At 40.1% G+C, this 22208-nt stretch overlaps 1 protein-coding gene across 3 annotated transcripts in view; it reads right to left on the bottom strand.

The window, feature by feature from the left end:
• The window catches only part of FMN1 (formin 1), a 212106-nt gene that overhangs the window by 74779 nt on the left and 115119 nt on the right, over positions 1–22208 (bottom strand). For all 3 annotated transcript variants that reach the window (XM_077322951.1, XM_077322952.1, XM_077322953.1), the window contains 5 exons: positions 10033–10094; positions 7928–8016; positions 5509–5638; positions 3652–3798; positions 1556–1615 (listed from right to left, as the gene is read on the bottom strand). In XM_077322951.1, the coding sequence (XP_077179066.1) occupies positions 1556–1615; positions 3652–3798; positions 5509–5638; positions 7928–8016; positions 10033–10094 (488 nt within the window). The remainder of the gene's footprint in view (positions 1–1555; positions 1616–3651; positions 3799–5508; positions 5639–7927; positions 8017–10032; positions 10095–22208) is intronic.

Genomic DNA, 22208 nt, shown 5'->3' with positions numbered 1-22208 from the left:
GGTCTGGTTTTGGTGGGAGAATTGTATTGATAACTGCTTGCATCCCCGATATCGAACAGTCTTGACTTCGAATGTTAAAGTGTTCAGATCTACTTCCAATTAAAGCTTTCTTCCTATAGAAGCCTGGTTGTGAATTTTGTCTGCCCTTGACACTGAGCAAGAGCAGCAACTGGCCCTGGGTGGGGGGTATTCCACCAATCGGAGGCTTTGGAACCTTCAGCATTTTGTCAGGGTGTGTGGTAATGTATATAGATATAGGTTCCATTGCAATATATTACTCCAGACAACAGTAATGCTATAAGCAGAACAGATTTCAAATGACAGTCTCAGGGCACAAATTGCTCTGTGGGTAGAATGACAAGCCAGAGTAGAATCAGTCATTCCTGTCTCACACTACTTCTGCTCCATTAAGGAAACAATTGGCAGATCTGAGGGCAAAGCTGCATGCCCCCACCTCTGAACACACCCCAATAGTCTCCTCTTGCTCCACCACTGGCAGGGGGTTCAGAGGTGCCCTCAGTAGTGTGGCTGAGTTGCTGGTAACAAACGTGTAGGGCAGTGGTCCCCAACCACTGGGCTGTAGCCCGGTGCTGGGTCGCGGCTCCCTCTCCCCGCCCCCCCCCCCCCCCGCAGTAAGAAACTTCCCAGGCCGCAAGCAAATCGGCCACCAAAGCGGCCGATTAGCTTGCAGACTGGCAAGCTTCTTTTTGAGGGAGGGGGGGAGAGGGAAGCAGGGCCGCCGGCGCAAACGTGCAAGCGCAGCAGGTCCGGCGGCCGCAATCGCGCATGCACGGCAGTTTTGCATAGGCACGGAATCCCCGCACATGCGCATTTGTGGCCGCGCATGACACAAATGCGCATGCACGGACCTGCCGTGCATGCATGAAATAGCCACGCATACATGTTTGCGGCTGCGCATGGCGCAAACGTGCATGCGTGTCCGCAAACACACATGTGCGCCATGGGCGGCCGCCAGATCGCCCTCCCCTTCCCCACCGGTCCGCAGCCTTAGAAAGGTTGCAGACCACTGGTGTAGGGTACCAATGGTAACCCCTCTTCCAATTCTGCCCTTCAGGATCCCTGTGCTCTGTGTTAGCATTGAGGCAGCTTTGAATGCCTATAGGCCATATAGCTTGAACCATGTCCTTACTGCCAGGTGTCCAGGACTGCTGATATGAGTTGGTCCCTTTAAGGAGATGGGGTGTGCACTGCTGACAACAAGCAAAACTCCTGTGGCCAGGATTTCTGTCTATGATGATTTATGGACTCTGCCCTGTCACCACATGAGTCCTGATGGTTCTGGTTTCCCTGTCCATCACAATGCCACCACCTCTGTACAATATCTCCACTGATAGCAGTGGCATGGTTGCTACAGAAACTACCCCAGTTATGGTCAGATAACACTAAAAACCCACTAGACTACAGATACTATAGTTATGTGGCAGCTGGCCACCACAATATAGGCATGACAGAGGATTGCTTTTCTCCTAAGCTAAAAAAATAAAACTTATTAGTTAAAAGACTAGATTCAACCTGATTCCAATTAAAAATTTACCTTGTCACAATGGCGTAGGAAGTATGTCACAACATAATCCACAAGATTAATTCTACTATCCTAAAAATGAAAAGAGACAAGGATAAAATAAAAATAGGTATCAATAAGGATGTAATAATTTTTTTTAAAAAGCAACCTCTTCGCTAGAGATTGATTTTAAAATATTTTTGAAATCCCCTTTCATTTCATAAGTTATTGACTTTAAAACCATATAACATTATAGGTGCATGAAGAAAATATGATAGACATTCAAAATATTCCAGCAATTCTTGTCCTTGTTATCACACAGGATGCTGTGATGCTGTTCAAGATGCCATCGTTATTAAGCACTGCACTGACAATTTTACAGATTAGCTAAAATTGGGGAGTGGGGTAGATAAGAACTATCCTGCATTCTCATTTTACTTATCAAGTTCCTGTTTCTTCAGAGTCCGGTGGGGGAGGTGTTCCCTTTTCAGCATGTGTTTCACTCCCTCTGGTGGTTGATTTGACATAAAACTGGTTTATTTCTACTTTATTTCCCTGTAGATTTACACCGCAGGGAAATAAACCTGTTTTATGTCAACTGATCACTAGAGGCAGCAAAACACATGCAGAAGAGAAAACACACACACCTTGAAGAAATAAGAACTTAACTTTGAGTAAAATGAGAATGCAGAAAAATCCTTACTAAAGAACTAAAGTTCATGGCAGTATTCATAATACTTTCCCTCTGGCCCATTTAGCTTTATGTTTCTGTTATATGCAACTTGGCCTTTGTAATGGAGAAAATGTTGTTCTGTAGAAAAGTTTTGTAGAGCCTGTGTTGCCTGATATAGACCTAAATAAGTGAAATCATGAGTCATGTTACAAGATGAAAAAAGCAACATGCATACAGTTCTACAAGATATACAAATAATTACCATGCACTGACAAGGGCAGTATTCCTTACATTTCATGCAGCCAGTTATTTCGCTTATATAAATCGCAGCCAACCCCCCTTTTATATATATCAAATAAAATGATATTGCTCATATCCATGCACTCCTTTTCCTATATAAAGATTGAATCAATTTAGCCAAGTTGAACTAGAACGAAGGACAAACTGTGCTTCAGGTATGAAATCACTGGTTACAGGAAATTATTAAATAGCACAAAAAGAAAGACACTGAAGTATATTATATGTGGAATGTCTTTGAAGTGCATATTTGCTTTTGTAGAGCATACAAACTGCTTCCAGAGCAGGATTAGCTGCCAAAAAAATAAAAAAATAAAAACAAATCAAGAGGATGTATTAAATCTAATTTCAATTTTATTACTATTGTGCAGCAGTAAAATAGTCAACTATAAGAGCCACTATTTGTTATAAATACAAAATAATACAAAAACTGTTATTGGGAACAGAGATGTCTGCCTAGAAGCTATATATGGACTGGGGAATCAGACCCTGTAATTTACTACATTTTTTTACAATAAGATCTCACTGATTTACATTGATTTTGGTTGGTACTGACATGATGATGATAACAATCCTTTATTGTTCAGTCTTTACTATGAGCCCCCATAATTTGGTGGGATCCTAAGAAAACAACAGCCATTTATCGTAAAATTTACTTACTATTTTTACTATATTTACTATTACTAACAGCAGCCCAACTGTCAAAATATACTGTGTAGTATAGTTATTTGCATATGAAAGCTGATAGCACTTCTGCAACACAAGAGTTGCAGAAAGTCAATTTTATGTGATATCTAAAAATGCTGCACAAATCTCACTCAAACTGTAATCCATGTATGCATGTGGATCGAATATCTATCTTTATCTGTCAGCCACTGAAAACAAGGATATGTGACCACACACTATTCTATAGCTATGACCTTTTTTTAAAAATGGGAAAATCCAGCATAAGTTCAAGGTACTTGGCTGCAAGCTTGCAAGTACTGGCTTCTTGGATTTTTATGCAGTGGCATAAAGTAGAAATAAGAAACACAAATCAAGAGTTATAGCCAGGATCAATATCTGAGTAGTGTAAGTTTCATGAGTAACAAACAGTAGGAGTCAAGGAGATAGCACTGCCTTTTAATGTAGCTTATTTAAGAAAAGGGGAAATACTTACTCGACTTTTAACATCCTTCAGTTTGGGAAGTATTTCCAAACCAAAACCATCTGCTTGACCACGTGTCCTATTTCCTCCATTCATATAATTCCCAAAAGCCAGAATCAAACCCAAAATTTCTTTCACTGTTTTCCTGTCCAACAACTCCTGAAAGATTAAGGCAAGTTTAACATCATCGACCAGAGAAAAAGGTACACATATTTAAATTCGACCAGATCTCCTCATATCACTGTTTAAGTGTAGACAGCATTTGATTTAGATAATCTTTATCCCTCTTTGATATGTATATAAAACAATATTGTATAAAAACACCAACAGCATAAAAACTAAAAGACACATTAAATCCATGTCTGATTTTATTTAAATGAAACCCTTCCAAAGTAATGTTTTATCTTCTGATACGGAAGTCTGAATTTGGAACATACATTGAAAAAAACATTTCTGATTTTCTCATAAATGGACATGTGCCATTATGGTGCTGTTTGCATGGCATTGCGTTTAAGTCTCTTAAAGCAGTTCTATGACTGCTTCACCACCAGTCAAGATCCACCATTCAGCTTCATCAAGCTTAATCGACATCAGCAAGATAAATCAATATCATGCTGAAGCAAGCAGAGGGTCATGTGACTCCATGGAATAAGGTCAAATCAAGAATACAAATGCAATAAAGCAAATGTGTGCAAAAGTTAAATCTAAACGTGGAAAATTTTAAATACACACACTTAAACCAGCATCTCTATTACTAAATTTCTACTCAGATTCAAAAGCCACAAATAATTTCCCACAGTTACAGAGGCATTTCGGTCTCTCCATATCGGTGAAAGTTTCTGACTTCCCGCTCCCAAATGCAGAGCATGTATAATACTCAAGTACTCCTACAATATTTTGGGTTGCTTTTGTTCCTGACAGTTAGAGTGGTTCATCAGTGGAACAGGCTTCCTCGGGAGGTTGTGGGTTCTCTTTCTTTGGATGTTTTTTAGCAAAGGCTAGTCATCTGACAGAGCCTCTTGTGGCACAGAGTGGTAAGGCAGTGACATGCTGTCTGAAGCTGTCTGCCCATGAGGTTGGGCGTTCGATCCCAGCAGCCGACTCAAGGTTGACTCAGCTTTCCATCCTTCCGAGGTCGGTAAAATGAGTACCCAGCTTGCTGGGGGGTAAATGGTAATGACTGCGGAAGACACTGGCAAACCACCCTGTTTTGAGTCTGCCATGAAAACGCTAGAGGGCGTCAACCCAAGGGTCAGATATGACTCGGTGCTTGCACAGGGGATACCTTTTTACCTTTAGTCATCTGACACAAATGCTGTTTTTATGAACTTAGGCAGATTGTGAATGGATGGGCAGGAAGAGATGTGCCAGTGTTTGTTTCTTGTGGCCCTTCCTTGCATATCCAGGGAATTGTTGATCGTCACTGTGAGATGGTAGGTGAATTTCCTCCAGGCCAACCTGGATTCTGGAGATTTTTGGTGGGCCATGACATTTGGCCATGACATTAGGGCTACTGTGGGTAGGCAGGTAGTTGTGAGTTCCTGCATTGTGCAGGTGACTGGACTAGATGATCCTGGAGATCCCTTCCAACTCGATAATTCTATATTATATTAAAATATTTAAAGTGTTTCATTTTAGATACAAACCACGCAACTGATATACTACAGTCTCATTTTTATTAGCACGACTAAAATTCCAATGATTTGAAATTTTCAAAGTTCAATGCTAAATCGTTAGAAAGAATATCAGTAAACAATTTAAAAAGATTTGCAGATGGATCCCCAGTATTTTCATTTGAAATTAAATTCAATGATATTTAGTTTCAAATTAAACATGCATAGGATTAAGGACTTTTATTTTCTATGCTACCTTAGAAACATGAGAAATAATGTCCACTTTACGGTGTACTGCAGTTATCCCCTCATTGAAAATTGACTGGAAAATTATACATTGGGCCCGTTCTGCAAAATTGGAGATTTGGGATAACTCATACAAAAACCTGTGAAAAGAACAACAAATATTTACTGTTAAAAGTTCAATTTAATCTTATTTCACATTCTTTTGGTACATACAGACAATTATGAAGAGTATTTTGTCTTGTTATCACTAATCCTCCAGAAAGAGACACATAAACTCCAGATTTCCACTTCAAAATGACATATATTCCTTTTAACATATATGAGGGAGAGAAAGAGAGAGATGCTGACCTCTACTGGATGGAAATGGACCTAAGAACTGTAGCTTATTTTTCCAAAGCAGTTTGATGTAGATGACTGGGTTGCTTCTTAAGGCAAGGCTTCAACACTGATCCCAAAGTGGCTGTGACAAATCAGTCATTTTCAAGCCACAATCCTAAATCCATTTCCTGGGGAATAAGGCTCAGGGATGCTGGTATGACTTGCTTCTAATAAGCATACTTAGTCAGTTAATACAATTCTAAGCTATACAGAAGCACTGGAAAGCTGCATGACACAGGGAATGAGATGCCTTTTTGTATTGGTTAACTATGAAATGTTCAATGTACCATTTAGGTCATCTAAACACATTTTTGGTCTCCCCTTCCCAAATGAAGTGTTCAGTGATGATTTGTACCCTATTTTAAGGCTCTTTGTTTCTTCACAATTAGTTACTTATTATAGTACATAAATTATCTTAGTGATGTTATTAATTGGCTGTTGCAAGATACAGGCAGATTTAATGTTACAAAGCAAAAGAATTCCACTGAGATCCAGTTTTTTCATCAGATGTGCACAAAACCAGCTAACCTGCAATGTTGGCTCACTCCCTGTTTCTTTGCCACCTCCTTGTGAAGTCTTGAGGTTGGATTCAAGCCCTCTTGAATGAAGACTACTTGCACCCGATTAGGCAACTGATGAAGAAGCTCAAGAAGAATATGATGTGCAGCATGCTGGGGTACCACAAGAAGTGGGGTTGGTGTTCCATCCCTCCCCTCAGTGAAGTGGCAGATGTTTTACAGAATCTCGTTGTCACATGGAGTATTGTTCTTTAGGTTCTCCCAGGGTTTTGGCCACCATGTGACACAGAGAGATACAGTGGATGGGCCACTGGTATAATCCAACATAACTTCTCTTACGTTCTTGTTTACCAATATTTTAAACAGAAAAGCAATGAAGAAAGAATTAAATATCTACTCTCCACTTATTATTCCTGCACTACAGCAGCTTCCCTAGACAGCTTTTCATTAATTTTTAAAAGAGAGAAACATACGGATTCTATTAGATTCAAATGAGTAGCCATGTTGGTCTGAAGTAGTGCAATAAAATCAGAGTCCAGTAGCACCTTTCAGACCAACTAAGATTTATTCAAGGCGTGAGCTTTCAAGTGCAAGCACTCTTCCTCAAACTAGTCTGAGGGGTTTGATCAGGGATTACTCTGAGTTGCCAATCTGGCCTTCTTATTGCAGGGGCTATTTGATTTGAAGCAGTAGTGCTGTTATTATCAAAGGGTATCAAACATTTTCACATGCTTCCAGCATTTCTCATAGATAATCTCACAACTTCACCGAATACCCTGCATACTCTGAGAACCATATACTGTTTATCAAAAAGGATACAATAGTTCGCTGTGATACTATGATCTGGGCAAACTAGTTCACATGACCTACATCTTTATGAAGGAGTAATGTGGACAACATGGTTTAACATTTTGATTTCTTCCGTCATGCAATCATGTCTGCTAGATCAGGGGTAGTCAACCTGTGGTCATCCAGATGTTCATGGACTACAATTCCCATGAGCCCCTGCCAGCAAACGCTGGTAGGGGCTCGTGGGAATTGTAGTCCATGAACATCTGGAGGGCCACAGGTTGACTACCCTTGTGCTAGATGAATAACACACAGGCATCACTGACATTCAGTGTACATTCTTGTGCTCAGTTTCATGCTGAAATCCAGTGCCTTTGGATACTCTAATAATACACAGAATTACAGCCTGGTTTTTTTCAAATTGATATTCCCCAAAGAATGATGCAATGCTCAGAGACTAAAAGCATGGTACCCTGAGGTTAGGAAAAGAATTAGCAAATTTGAATTACAGGAAGGTAGAGCTAGGCTCATTGCAAAAATGAAAGGGTTAATTGAATGAGCTGCCTAATATAATGAAATCTCTGTTCAAGGAAAGGCTAGGGATAGTTGAGGTCTCCAAGTTTTAGGATAGGTATTTGTACATCCTTCATGTTGAATCTAGTCACAATAAGCCATTCTTCTTCTTTTGAGTGTCTTTTGTGTTATGAGAAAGTACAAAGACAGCCTTCCCCCATCCTGACTTACTGTTCTGGTTTGTCCAGGAGTTTTACTTCTTCTTTTTTTGAAGTGTCATAATACTGCTTTATTTTCTCCAGTTCGTCTCTCTGTGCTCTCTGTGATTTCAATGAAATATCAGCAATAAGTTTCACTTCTTTACCTTATTTTTAAAAAATCAGGTTTTGACACAGTTTTAAGAGTACTAATCGCTTGTTTTGACAAAGAGGAAGGGATTCAGTGACTCAACTGTATCTACAGGGCAGTACTACCAAAAATGATAGCACTGATCCTTTGTGTTCTTTGGTGCTTGTGTAGCTTTCTGTAGAGCTAGAAGCCAAAAGAAACATCAGTGTTGCATGCATTTGTGTGTTATTACTAATCCCAAAGTAACAATCTGTATCTCTGCAGAGACATGCCTTGCTGGATTGAGGCAACTTAAAAAAAAATATTTGTGCTAGTACTAAGGATGTACATAGTCCTTTATCTGCAGATGTCAAACAGAATTTATTTGTTTTCCAGCTTTAATTCATCTCAATACAAAGCCATTTTCCAGAGAGCATTGATGAGCTTGCTGCAAAACGACATGAAGTAGTTAATTTAGAATATGTGACTTCCTTCCAGAAGACCCCAGGTTATAATTGCCTTGTATCTTCACATACCGGATCTTCCCCACAGGGAAAGACCTTACTCTACTAGAGACCTCAGAGAGCTGATGCCTGTTGGAGTTGGCAGTGGTAAGACTGCAGGGGAGATTGTCTATCTAACTTAGTGGGAAAGTTCCAAGTAGACTGCTGCACTAGAGTGTCACTGGCAGTCAGGATTAAGCAGAGCCAAACACTGATATCACTGCCAGCACTGCAGGGATTATTCAGCTCAGAACCAATAAGAGGTCCCAATAATGGTGTTGACCAATCTACTGCCTTCTTCTGAGCTGCCATATGTTCATTAGCATTATTTTCTCTTAAAGATAAATGTAGAATTTTTTATTTCATTTTACATAATTTACAGGCTATGAGGAACAATGCACAATAATGATATTTAGATATGTGTTGTTAGCAATCTCAGGGAGACATTTTTGTGTTGTGTTTTTGAGAAAAATGCATGATGAGGCCCAATCTAATTCAATCAAACTACAGAGAGAAATTTTAGTGTGTTGTTTCCTAAGAGTGAAGTCCAAATCAGCTGTAGAAGCTTCTGAGGATGGTCAAGAGGTAGCCTAAGCTGCAGAAACTTGCCACCCCCTGATGACATTGATATTAAAGAAGAAACCTGTGGAGCTGGTGGCAGAGACTGTGCCAAGCCAACTGCAAATCTCCATAATATTTTACTTTTAAAAATATTAATATTCAGCCTTTCCTATAATCAAAATGGCTAACATCCTAAAGTAAGGGATGTTTATTGGTAACTGGTCCTAAAACTTGAGTAAGCAAAATACCAATATCATTTATCTACAATTTGTAGTTGTATTATTTTCTTTGAAATAACATTTTTATTTTGTTGTTAACAAGAATAAATGCTTGGTCTCACATTTTCGAATTTGGTGGACATTTGACGCTCTTCCGCCAGGCATTTGGTTGAGGTTGGGTGCAGTTAGTACTGGGGGTGAAATTAGGTCCACCCCCCCCCCCCATTTCCCAGGACCAGGTATTAGACCGGCATGGAACCACTCACTGACCCACCCCTTGATTTTCTTTACCACCAGTGGCTCCAGTTATTGGTTCAACGGCATTAGAGGGTGAGGAGAATACTGTATTTATAACCGTCATCTTGATTCTGGGTGGTATGGAGATTATTGTGTAATGTGAGGATGTTTTTACTCTGCATTGATGTTTTATGGATTGATTTTTATTGTATATATATGTGTTGTGAACTGCCACGAGCCAGCAATGCTAGGAGTGGTGGTATATAAATCAAAGAGCCAGTTTGGTGTAGTGGTTAGGAGTGCAGACTTCTAATCTGGCATGCCGGGTTCGATTCTGCATTCCCCCACATGCAACCAGATGGGTGACAACAAACCAGCATTTTTACTAAAGAAAGGCATATTCATGAAGAAACAAATAGGACATGAAACTATAGTATCTTACAGTGTGTATATAAAATAATCAGACAGAAGTTAATGTTTGAATACTTACATTTTCATACAATGCTTCCAATGTTTCTAGGTCTACTACTGAATCATCCACGTGTAGTATAGCTAAAAAAAAGATAATAAAAATGTCTGATAATCAGTGTATAAAATGAGATCAAGGCCCAAGGATCTTTCTTCAACAGCTGGTACAAACTTGTGCCTTGCAATCTAAGCTCATATATACAGTATGAAAATTTCAAAAAAACATGCAAAAGCCAAGGTGTTCCCTGATGATACCACCTACCTAGCAATGAGTTTCAGAGCTTTACTGCCTCTAAATATGGAGATATTTCTGAAATGCTGTAAATAGAGCATGTGGAAATAGGCTGGCAATTTAGGTCAGGTCCCATTGCATTTATAAAGTAAAAGCAGCAACTTGTAAGGCCTTGTGGAGGGAAACTGACCATTTCCGCATGGAGGCGTAAAATGCACGCCACCTCCTGGTTGCAAATGTGAGATAGGTAACAGCGGGTTTGCATGCTTCTTGATGGGAGATCCATCCCACTGTCTTGACATGGCTTCTTGCTTCCCGATGAGGTGGTAGAGAAGCAGGAAGTGTGGACAACCCGCACTTCTCCCCCTGCTTCTCAGGTTGACAATCAATGCAAGCCACCAATCTCTTTACAGTGGCTGTTTTGGGGACTCAAACTTCTCCCCCCCCAAGGCCCCAAAATTATATATACACACTTCTGCATTGCTATGGGAAATGCTAAAACAGTAAAACATTTTAAAAAAAAAACTTGCACTTCCACATTGCTTTGGGATCACAATAAAAAAAAAACATTTCCTTAGATCTCTTTTTGGGATTCTTTGTATAATGGTATCTCTTTGTTTGAGTAGATTTGTGATAGGCTGGCCATGGTAACTGAACCCCAATGATTGTGTGTCCATGATAAAGATTTAAAACAAAGAACATGGATGCCAAGCTAACAGGGAGAGGGCTGCTGCATCACACACACCCCTATTTCCTCGTTCATACCCCACCACCACATAGCTTTTTGGTCCTGTAGCAATGCAGACCACACTGTTTTTTAAAAGCTAAAAGACACATTAAATCCATGTCTGATTTTATTTAAATGGAACACTTCCAAAGTAATGTTTTATCTTCTGATACGGAAGTCTGAATTTGGAAAGTACATTGAAAAAAACATTTCTGATTTTTAAAAAAATTATTATTATTATTATTATTTGATTTATTTCCCGCCACTCCCTACAGGCTCATGGCAGGTAACAGTAGTCTTAAAATCCACCATTAAACCCCCACTAAAAGACTATAAAAATACCCAACACGGCTGTAATACCACTCTCCCCTACTCAAACAAGGGCATTGGGGGATGGATAGTAATGATAGATAATTCAAACCCCCAAGTGGGGGGCAATGTTCTTCCTCGCCAATCCCAGCCTCAACCATAGACCTGGCGGAAGAGCTCCGTTTTACAGGCCCTGCAGAACGCTGACAGTTCCCACAGGGCCCGCAGCTCACCTGGGAGCTCATTCTACCAGGTAGGGACCAGGACAGAGAAAGCCCTGGCCCTGGTTGAGGCTAGGCACGCTTCTCTGTGGCCGGGAACGACCAACAGGTCATTCTATGTTGAAAGTATGTGACTGACCCAGCAACCCCTAATGAACTACCACTAAGGATTTGTGATTTAAATCCAGGTCTCCTGGGTCCTACTCTGAAACTCTAACCACCACATCACACTGGTTTTAATTCCATGTCTGCTGTTGAACAGTAACACGTAGGCAGAGAGGGTCAAATGGTATTGCCACCCAGTGGTTGCTGCCAGCCTGGCCCAAATGAGTCTTTCCTCAAAGGCCAAAAACAGACTTGAAAAGGCCCTGCCCCCTTCTCCTGCTGTTTATTGTCATGAATAAATGCTATGGATGCTTATCAGTTGCCAATGAGGATCTCATTTATTAAAAAAGCTACAGGTGTTCCTTCACCATTTTGTCCTTTTAACACCCTCAATTTTTTTTTTAGGTATCACATTTTTCTGCAAACCTGGGGTGTTTTTCAGCTTTGCAGAAATACCAGTCTTCCCTGTTCAAAGTACCAGTCACTGGATTTAAGTATTCTAAGATCTGGCCATCAGAACATACAAGTGGGGACCCACTTTTCTTACTCCCCCCACCCCGTGCATGCCACTTTTTAATTCCACACCCCACCCACCACTCTCTTTCACTTTCTCTCTTCTCACCTAATCACTCTTCCAGTTTCTTTCTGCTTTCAACCCACTCACTCACTCACTCACTCACTCACTCACTCACTCACTCACTCACTCACTCACTCACTCACTCACTCTCTGTTCCTATCTATTTATCTATTCATTCGATTTATATACCGACCTCCCGGCAGACTGGCTCAGGGTAGTGAACAACATCAAGTAAAACAATAGCACAATAAAAATCATTAATAACATATTTAAACTATTTACCAACACTCTCTTTTTCTGGGCCCCATAACTCTCCTGGTCACCTACCTGCCTGCTTCCCTGCCCCTACAGAAGCAGCAGCAGCAGTGGCTCTCCCAATCACCCAACTAATATTCTGCTTACATAGTAACAGCAGCTCTCTCCACCATCCTCCTGCATCCCTCCCCCAACAAAAAAGGGCACTTAATAGGCTGTTGAGTTGTCTCACAAAACAAGCTTTGTTCCTTATACTGACTCGAAAACCTAACTAAACCAAATAAAAGCCTAGCTAAACTGACATTTGTATCCAGAACCATGACATTGAGGATGGGCCACTCCTTCTTATCCAGCGGAAATCCATGGCCTCTGATTATCTGACAATTACTTGAATTTGCATGAGGTCTAAATCACAAGGAGTAATAGACAACTGGACCCCACCAAAAGTAGGAAGCACCATATCAGCCTTTCCAATAAGTCATCTTTTCAGAATTCAGTTTCATCTGTTTTACTTTAATCATTCAGCTACAGTAGTCGGGCTTTCCAGCTTCACAAAATCGATAGCATCACATGGTAATTTGGATAAATAAATGTAGAGCTGATGTTATCAGTGTATTGATGGTACCCTAGTCTATACTGATGAATGATTTGTCCCAAGGGCTTTACAAAGAGATTGAATAGTGTGGGAGAAAAGACTGGACCTTGTGGAAAGTCACAAGGCAGATCCCAAGAAAACTTTTTCCCCACATCACTCTTCTGACTTCTGCCCATAAGAAATTATTTAGACCACTCCAGGGAATGTTTATTTATTATTATTTATTATTCAGATTTATTGGCTGCCCCTCCCCAGAAATAGGCACAGGATAGCTAACATCAATATTTATATTTATAGGAAGGGGAGAGAGAAAATCATGTTTGGTGATAGAAATCTGCATTTGCTGAAGTATCACAGACTAAGGGCATTTTTGCACGCGATAAATATAGTGAAATACTTTCCTTGTAAAGACGCTATACCCTGGCCGCTCTGCATGACGTCACCCTGTGTGACCAGCAAACTGCTCACTACATCCGGCATTTAAAGTGCTAGCTGGGGAATTGCATAAAGTGAATTCACCAAAATAAAAGTGCTTTCCCTAGCAGACAACTAGCAGGCCACCAGCAAAAGAAACGTATGGAGGTGAAGAAGTGCTACATCCACCTTCCTCTCCCTTTTTCCAGGAGACGAGAAGTGCTTTTTTAAAAAAGGAGAACAGTCTAGAGCAACCAATAGGCAGACTTGGCTTGGGTGAGATTGTCTGTGCCTCTATGAAGAATCAGATAGGCATTTAAATTAGTCTATTTTTAAAAAGAAAAGAAAAACGGCAATTGCCAGAAGTTCATCTGTCAATCAGCCATGCCGGGCAGGGGTTGGCTAGCTAAAGTGATTGACACTGATAGGCAGGCCAAAGCGCAACAAGACTAAAGCAGGAAAAGCATCCAGAAACATGCAAAACAGCTCGAAAAGTGTGGAGTGCCGGTGAGTCACGATTATTTCTCACGCTTTGCAATACAGTAGGCTTTACAGTACAAGCTTTATGCCCTATGTGCAAAAAAACACTGAATATTTACAACTGCTGTTACAGCAAATACCACATTGCCATTGATATGCCAACAATAGATAAAAAGAATTTCATTTGTAGACAACTAGCTTGCTCCAAAAATTATTCCTGGGCTTGTGAGTCTACATCATTTATTTAGACTTGTTTGTTTGTGAGAACAGTATGAGCACTTTGAATCAAGAATGGTGCAAAGCTCACCTCATAAGGAACAACAGTTTGTGATTTGTGTCATTAAATAACCAGCTCTATATTAGAAAGAAATTCAGATGTAGGAAAAAAGAAACATTAAGAGTAAATATTTGTTTGCAGAGATAAGCCCATGTTCTTTCTGAGTGCTTTTCTTCCTGTTTTTTGTTATTTTTTTGCAAAATTGTTAGAGGACTGATTCTTAGCAGCAACCTCATTTTACAACTGAAATTATTTAATAACAGTCACAACTGAATTTAGAGAATCCATTTAGATTATTTTGAAAAAAAAATATTTTAAACTGATAGTCCTAGGCATACTCTGAAACAGATTACTACTGTCAATAAATAATGAGATTTTATAAGTAATGGAACAAAAATTCCTGAATAGCTTTAATTTCTTGTGAAAACAATTATTTTATTAAGATCCACAAAGGTAACTTTCTTAGGCATACAATTTCAGTTCACTCTTGCATCTTCTTAAATATAAATTGTTTGCTTAAATTAAAATGGTAATAGGAATATTAATAACATTAGCTCTAGGTCAGGGCTCCAACATTTCTTGTGTGTCTCTACCTGTTATATGATATCTTTTAATTTTGGCAGCATAGATTTCCTTACCTATTAGAGGAGACATGACTATTCACAATTTAAAGAGATTTTAAAAGCTCTTGTTCAGCTTTTGTTCCATGATATGTGAAAGTGGCAAGGCTCACATCTTTAAATAATTATTTAAAAGTAATAAGGTTTCTCCCTTTCTGCCTCTAACTCCATGATTTTACATTGTGAAATTAACCAGCAGGCTAGTAAATTTTCTCTGTGGCAGGCTAATTAATTTCTTTAAAAGGAACAGTGACATTTAAAATGTTTTACAATTTTGCCTGTCAATTATGATTCCCTCCCTAGTTTGGAAAGTAGTAGATATTATGAACTGCAAAACAAGATTTTAATAAGTAAAACAATAACATGATCATAGTTGTTACTTTCTTTTGTGAGCTTGTTCACTTTGTTTATAACTTTTTATGCTGTATATTTCTATTTCTTCCAACTATGATTTCCACTTCATTTTGTTCCATTTATTATGTGATACTGAGGGGTGGTTTAACTTTGTCAGTTAGCATTGATTTTTCAAAGTACATTTCCATGGTCCACTGCCTCATCATCTCCCACATTAGAACACAACTGAAGATATTGGTTGGATATAGTAACAGCCAAAGCTTCCTGGGGTCTCAGTGCATCCTGATAGATGCACTCTTTCACATGTTCAAGTTGTCAAGTTATAACTGCAGGTATGGAACACAATGAGCATGCTGTTATTTTAAAAGTTCTTTTTCAAAGCTTTTAAAAGCAGTTGTCCAGACAAGAGAGATCAGTTCCCCCACAGAAATGGCTGCTTGGGAAGGTGAAGAAATCAGCTGCTGAGGCTCCTCCCTCCCCCAAATCTACTCTTCCCAGGCTCCACCCCTACCTCCAACTTCAATTAAATTGAATTTAAGTACTGATAATAATAAACAACAGAATACTTAATGATCGGGGATACAACACATCACTTTAAAAAAAACCTATTTAGTTTTAAAAGGCATTCATGCTGCAAAAGCTAAGCCCTGCAGATATTACTGAGAGAGCCTTAATTTCCTACTGAAATTATATCTGTATTTGCTATGATGAAACTATATCAGTGAGGCCCCAAATCTAGTATCCCTCAAAAACTAAAGAAATTTTATTGTTACATTTAATCTTGCTTTCTACTGACTTGTCCTCTTTACACTGTCAATGTGGTTAGAATATTTCAGCTACACCTCACAATACGTCAAAAGGAAATAGACACATGCTGTGAGAAGCTGGTAATTTTATTGGGTTCCTCTACCTTTAAAAAATCTGTTACTGGGCCAAGTCTGGTTTCTGAACTCCTTTTTAGTAGGGAAATTGAGGCAAACATTTTTATGTGACCCTATGGTGTCTGCTCACAACAAGAAGAATTTATATACACATGGATAATTAGCGCAGTGTTGCACCCATTAAGATATAATAACCGTCAGCAAGGACAAAAAACAGATCAGCATCATGCATTCAAACTAACAGGCACACATAAAAATACTCGCCAACTACATTACACACGAAGGCAGCAGTGTGTGAATTATAAACACACTGTGTTAGTACAAAAAAACTAAAACTAAAAGTTGCTTTTCAGTGTGTCTTGTACTTTCACTGAAAGTTCATGTTTTCCACATTCTCAGTTTTCTTTCAATCAAATTATTCAGAAAAAACTACTAATAAAGATTTAAGGCATAAAATGAGGGCATACAATAGGACATAAAATGCAGACATTCATAGATTTTAAAGATTTAGCTAGAAAAATTGTCTTGCATTAAGCGACTACTCAGTAGTTCAACATACTGTATTTAAAAAGATCTTTATCTTTAAAGACTGTTAACTACTGTGTACTCCATTTTTTATTATAAATTACCTATGGTAAAAAATATAACCTATTATAAGCAGCTGATATTACAAAGAAATGTAATAGTAATTCCAAATTAATTAAAATATCATATTTTGTACAGTTTCACACTAATCTCATTACTAGAGGGAACTAATAGCAATTAAAATAAATTAAATCTGAAACACCAATCAGATCAGTCCAAAGTTGCATTAATTATTTTGTAAGATAAATCTTATATTAGCAAAATCTTTACATCTTTATTTTAGATTTTTTTGAGCAAATTGTATTTGGGGGCAAATGCACAAATTCTTCCACAGATAACTTTTCCTATTTGATTCTCATGTCAAAAAAATTATAAGATTTATGGGGAAGCAAAGCAGCCTGGATATAAATATGACAGGAGGTCTCAAGAACTGAACTGCTATTTGAAGTCATGTGCAAAAATTCGGGTAACTCATGTTAGCCTAACCACATCAAACTTGGTGCCCGTAGGCAGATTCACAAAAACCATATGTTGCAAATTATCCAGAACAAAAGACATAACTTTTAAACTGAATTGTTTCCCAACTTTTGAATTGTGTAGTAGGGCTTGCCCAGTATTACTGGGCATAACATTTACAAGCTCAAAAACGAAAGTTTCAAAAACACTACATTAAAGCTAGCTTTTAATCTTCATTTAGCTAACAATTACCAAATCCAGAAATTCATTTATAAAAATGCATTGGCATTTACTCACATATATTGTAGCTATAACATGCTCTCTGGATAAAGAGTATTATAAAATGTTAAAACTTTTTTTTCTGTTTCAGGAGACAAGCACAGAAGGGGAGATTTGCAGTAAAATATTCACTGATGATTTCCTTGCCAATGGGTGACACTATGCCAAAAACTATTTTGTGTGAAGCCTTAAAGTTAGAAGCTGCTAAAAAAAATTATTCAAAAAACTGTTAAGGTCATAATTAATATTTGAGGTATCTTGATTTATAAAGCTAATAAAACTAAAGTGCAGGATTTACTGTTCTGAAATTTCAGGAAGCAGGGCTGGACAAAGGCCTTGATCTATTGCCAAGACATTCTCCGAACAATTTACTTCTTCTTTGTCCAGGTTACACACCTTGCTCCCCTACCATGCCCCTTCCCCTTGTATTTATGTGGCTGGCTAAGTCCCCCACCTACTACAACATCATACATATTTTGCTTTTTGCATTTTGGATTACTGATTGCTCATGTGGACTGTGCCTTGATGTTCACGTATTGGACTTTCTAGGAACACACAGAATCATTCTCATGCCTTCTGCTTATATCCTGGACATCCTGGCTCTCCCCTTGAACTAAGTAGCTTACTGTGTTATCCTAAGCATACCTTGCTGTGAAAAGGACTCCACTGAATAAAATGGGACTTAATTCCAAATAGACCTATATGGAATTGTTCCTTTATACACTATTTGGATTCCTGGAGGGCCAGATTTTTAATAGTTATTTATTTATTCAATTTCTATACTGCCCCTCCCCACAAGTGGGCTCGGGGCAGTTTACAATAATAAAAACACAGTTAAATCCAGTACTCTTCCACTCAACCCTTTAAATATCCTCCACTGTGCTAAACGGACTGGGATGGTCTAAAACAAGGGAGGGGGCTAAGGAGAATAATGGAGGCCCATATACTTTTCAAATAGCCATGGCCTCAGCCATAAGCTTAGCAGAAGAATTCCGTTTTGCAGGCCCTGCACAACTTTGACAGCTCTGTCCACATTTGAACTGGCAACCTATTCAACCAGATTAAAGCCAAGGCTGAAAAGGGATTACCAATGAACTGGTGTCATCAGAGCACAAAGCTCTCTGGGGGAGCGGTGGTACCTAAAGTTATGTACTATTGTTGATTTTTGCTATTATTTTAATTGGTTGATATTGATAGTTCCCCAGCACTTATATTTGTTTTACTCCCATTGATAAACTTTATTTCTGTTCTTTCTCTATCTATATGAAGGCAGTTTTGGCAGTGTTCCACCTAAGCATGTAAAGATGTCTCACTACTTAATAAATGTGCCCTTACCATTGTTATGTAGGTCACTGCCTAGGTTTCTGAGCATCTTTAAACAAGGTACAGATTATACACGGTAGCAGCTGTAACAGGTCGCTGCGAATGCTGCCCCACCACTTCCTATTTATGCACGGGGGAGGAAATCTCCTGGTACACATGGTCAGCCCTGGAACTGTATGAGCACACGCACAACTCCAGGGCAGGAAGATCTTACTATGCTATGCAGCAGCAGGAGCGGCAGGGGTGGAAGGGCACAGGTCTCCCACTGCACAATGGTGAGAGAGCAGCATGTCACTCTCCCACCATTGTAACGGGGGTAAAAACACCCCATTAGGCTCCACAGGACCGTGAAGCTGAACAGAGCGTTTTGTGTCTGTGCTGGGATGCCATGGGTGGGGGAGAGGAGCCAGGCCTCAAAGGCTGGGCTCTTCCCTTATGCATGGGCCTGCCCCGGCTGAGCCTCAGTTGGACTAGTTTGTTTTTTCAGCATCATAGTAATGCTTCACACATCCTTACTTTCAAGACAGAAGCAATTCTTTTATTTTTAGAACATTCAATTATTGTGTGAAGCATAGCACAAATATGTTTTGAGCTGCACGGCAATTATTCCATGTTCCCTTGCTGTGGGCCATCAGAGGCTCTAACATAGGCCAGGGCTGGGCGGGGGCCTGGACGGTGCTGGCATCATGTGTAAGCGGGGCATGCAGGCGCTGGCCTATGTTTCCCGGCCCATGCATAATTGGTCCATACCTGCTTTAAACATAAAGTGGAACGGGGACGTGCACATCTGCACAGACTATAAATGCACGCTAAACAAGGCGCTGCAGCAGCACTCATACCCAGTGCCGGTAATTAGCCATCTTCTGGCCTAGGGCAATTCAACCTCCTGTACATATGTATATAAGTGGGCACTTGCCCAGGCAAGTCTCCAGTCTGCGTGGTTACCTTCAACATGTACCCAACTCCTGGAAGCAATAAAGAGCTGCTTGACGCACGACCGCATCTCGCTTATTTCCTAGCGAACCCAGCGTACAACAAAACCTCACCACTTGTTTTTCAGACAACCATGAGGCCAAGCTTGACAATTCTACTTACCAATCAAACAACCTCTTGAATTATTTTAAGTAAAGAAGATGCAAGGCTTAATATGAATGTGGTAGTTAATTGATTTATGTTCACACCTGTATATTTGATGTGCTTTTAACTTAGAAGGAATTTCTTGAAGAACTTGAGCTTTCACTTAACTATAATTCACTTGATCCACTTGATCTATTAGTTATATCACATTGTTTGAGAGGGTAATTGTGATGGCCTGCAGTAAAACAGCTAGTACCAACAAGATCTGGGAAGCATCAGTTCAGAGAGCTTTGACTCTTGAAAGCTCACACCTTGAAATTCATGTTGCTCTTTAAGGTGCTACTGGACTCAATTCTCACCATATGTACATCAGAATTTGTGTTGCAAACTACATGAAATACATTCTTCAGTCCAACCACTGAGGCTTCATGATGGCTAGATGAATTGATAATTCCACGTTCCGTTTCCACAGGGCAAATGAGAGTCTGCATTCTGCCAGGCCTGGGACTGCCCTGGACTGGCACCGATGTTGTCTGGAAGTGGGAATTAGCACCACGACTGGATGAGCACTGGGCCAGGCCAGATTCTTGGTGTGGAAAATGTCACAGTTGTGTCTTCACAGAAAGGAGGTCCCCTCCCCTTATTATCTTTAAGACAAACAAAACCAGTCCTGTGTCTTCATAATGCTACCTGGCAGCTGGAGCAGGATTGCCTCCTTCAGGAAATCCCAGGGTGCTCGAGGTCAGCTACCCTATAGTTTATGCCCCCGGCTGGAGGTGAGATCAGAAGATCATGGGCCATAGAGAGTTCCACTACCGCCAATTGTCTATATCTATCTTACATTAAGAAGAACTATACAAGAGCGAGCTTAACATCCCTGATGACCACAATGGGGTAGTTACTGACCTGGAGCCAGACATCCTGGAATGTGAAGTCAAATGGGCCTTAGGAAGTCTGAGCAACAATAAAGCTAGTGGTAGTGACAGCATTCCAGTTGAACTATTCAAAATCTTAAAGGACGATGCAGTAAAAGTGCTACACTCAATATGCCAGCAAATTTGGAAAACTCAACAATGGCCACAGGATTGGAAAAGGTCAGTTTACATTCCAATCCCAAAGAAGGGCAATGCCAAAGAATGTTCAAACTACCGCACCATTGCACTAATTTCTCATGCTAGCAAAGTTATGCTCAAAATCCTACAAGCTAGGCTCCAGCAATATGTGGACCGAGAACTTCCAGAAGTACAGGCAGGATTTCGAAGAGGCAGAGGAACTAGAGATCAAATTGCCAACATACGCTGGATCATGGAGAAAGCTAGGGAGTACCAGAAGAACGTCTACTTCTGCTTCATTGACTATGCTAAAGCCTTTGATTGTGTGGAGCACAACAAATTGTGGCAAGTTCTTAAAGAGATGGGAATACCAGAGCATCTTATTTGTCTCTTGAGAAATTTATATGCAGGTCAAGAAGCAACAGTGAGAACTGAACATGGAATCACTGACTGGTTCAAAATTGAGAAAGGAGTTCGGCAAGGCTGTATACTGTCGCCTTGCCTATTTAACTTGTATGCAGAGCACATCATGAGAAATGCGGGATTAGAGGAGTCACAAATTGGGATCAAGATTGCAGGGAGAAATATCAACAGCCTCAGATATGCAGATGATACCACTCTAATGGCAGAAAGTGAAGAGGAACTAAAGAGCCTGTTGATGCGGGTGAAGGAGGAGAGTGCAAAAGTTGGCTTGAAACTCAACATCAAGAAAACAAAGATCATGGCATCCGGCCCTCTCAATTCATGGCAAATAGAAGGGGAAGAAATGGAGATAGTGACAGATTTTATTTTCCTGGGCTCCAAGATCACTGCAGATGGGGACTGCAGCAAAGAAATTAAAAGACGCTTGCTCCTGGGGAGGAAAGCTATGGCAAATCTAGACAGCATCCTAAAAAGCAGAGACATCACCCTGCCAACAAAAGTGCGTTTAGTCAAGGCTATGGTCTTTCCAGTTGCAATGTATGGCTGCGAAAGTTGGACCATAAGGAAGGCCGAGCGTCAAAGAATTGAGGCTTTTGAACTCTGGTGCTGGAGAAGACTCTTGCGAGTCCCTTGGACTGCAAGGCGAACAAACTGGTCAGTCCTAGAGGAGATCAGCCCTGACTGCTCTTTAGAAGGCCAGATCCTGAAGATGAAACTCAAATATTTTGGCCACCTCATGAGAAGGAAGGACTCCCTGGAGAAGAGCCTAATGCTGGGAGCGATCGAGGGCAAAAGAAGAAGGGGACGACAGAGAATGAGGTGGCTGGATGGAGTCACTGAAGCAGTAGGTGCAAACTTAAATGGACTCCGGGGAATGGTAGAGGACAGGAAGGCCTGGAGGATCATTGTCCATGGGGTCGCGATGGGTCGGACACGACTTCGCACATAACAACAAC

The sequence above is a fragment of the Paroedura picta genome, chromosome 2, assembly GCF_049243985.1.
Source record: "Paroedura picta isolate Pp20150507F chromosome 2, Ppicta_v3.0, whole genome shotgun sequence".
NCBI lineage: Eukaryota > Metazoa > Chordata > Lepidosauria > Squamata > Gekkonidae > Paroedura > Paroedura picta.
This window is presented reverse-complemented; position numbering and strand designations above follow the sequence as displayed.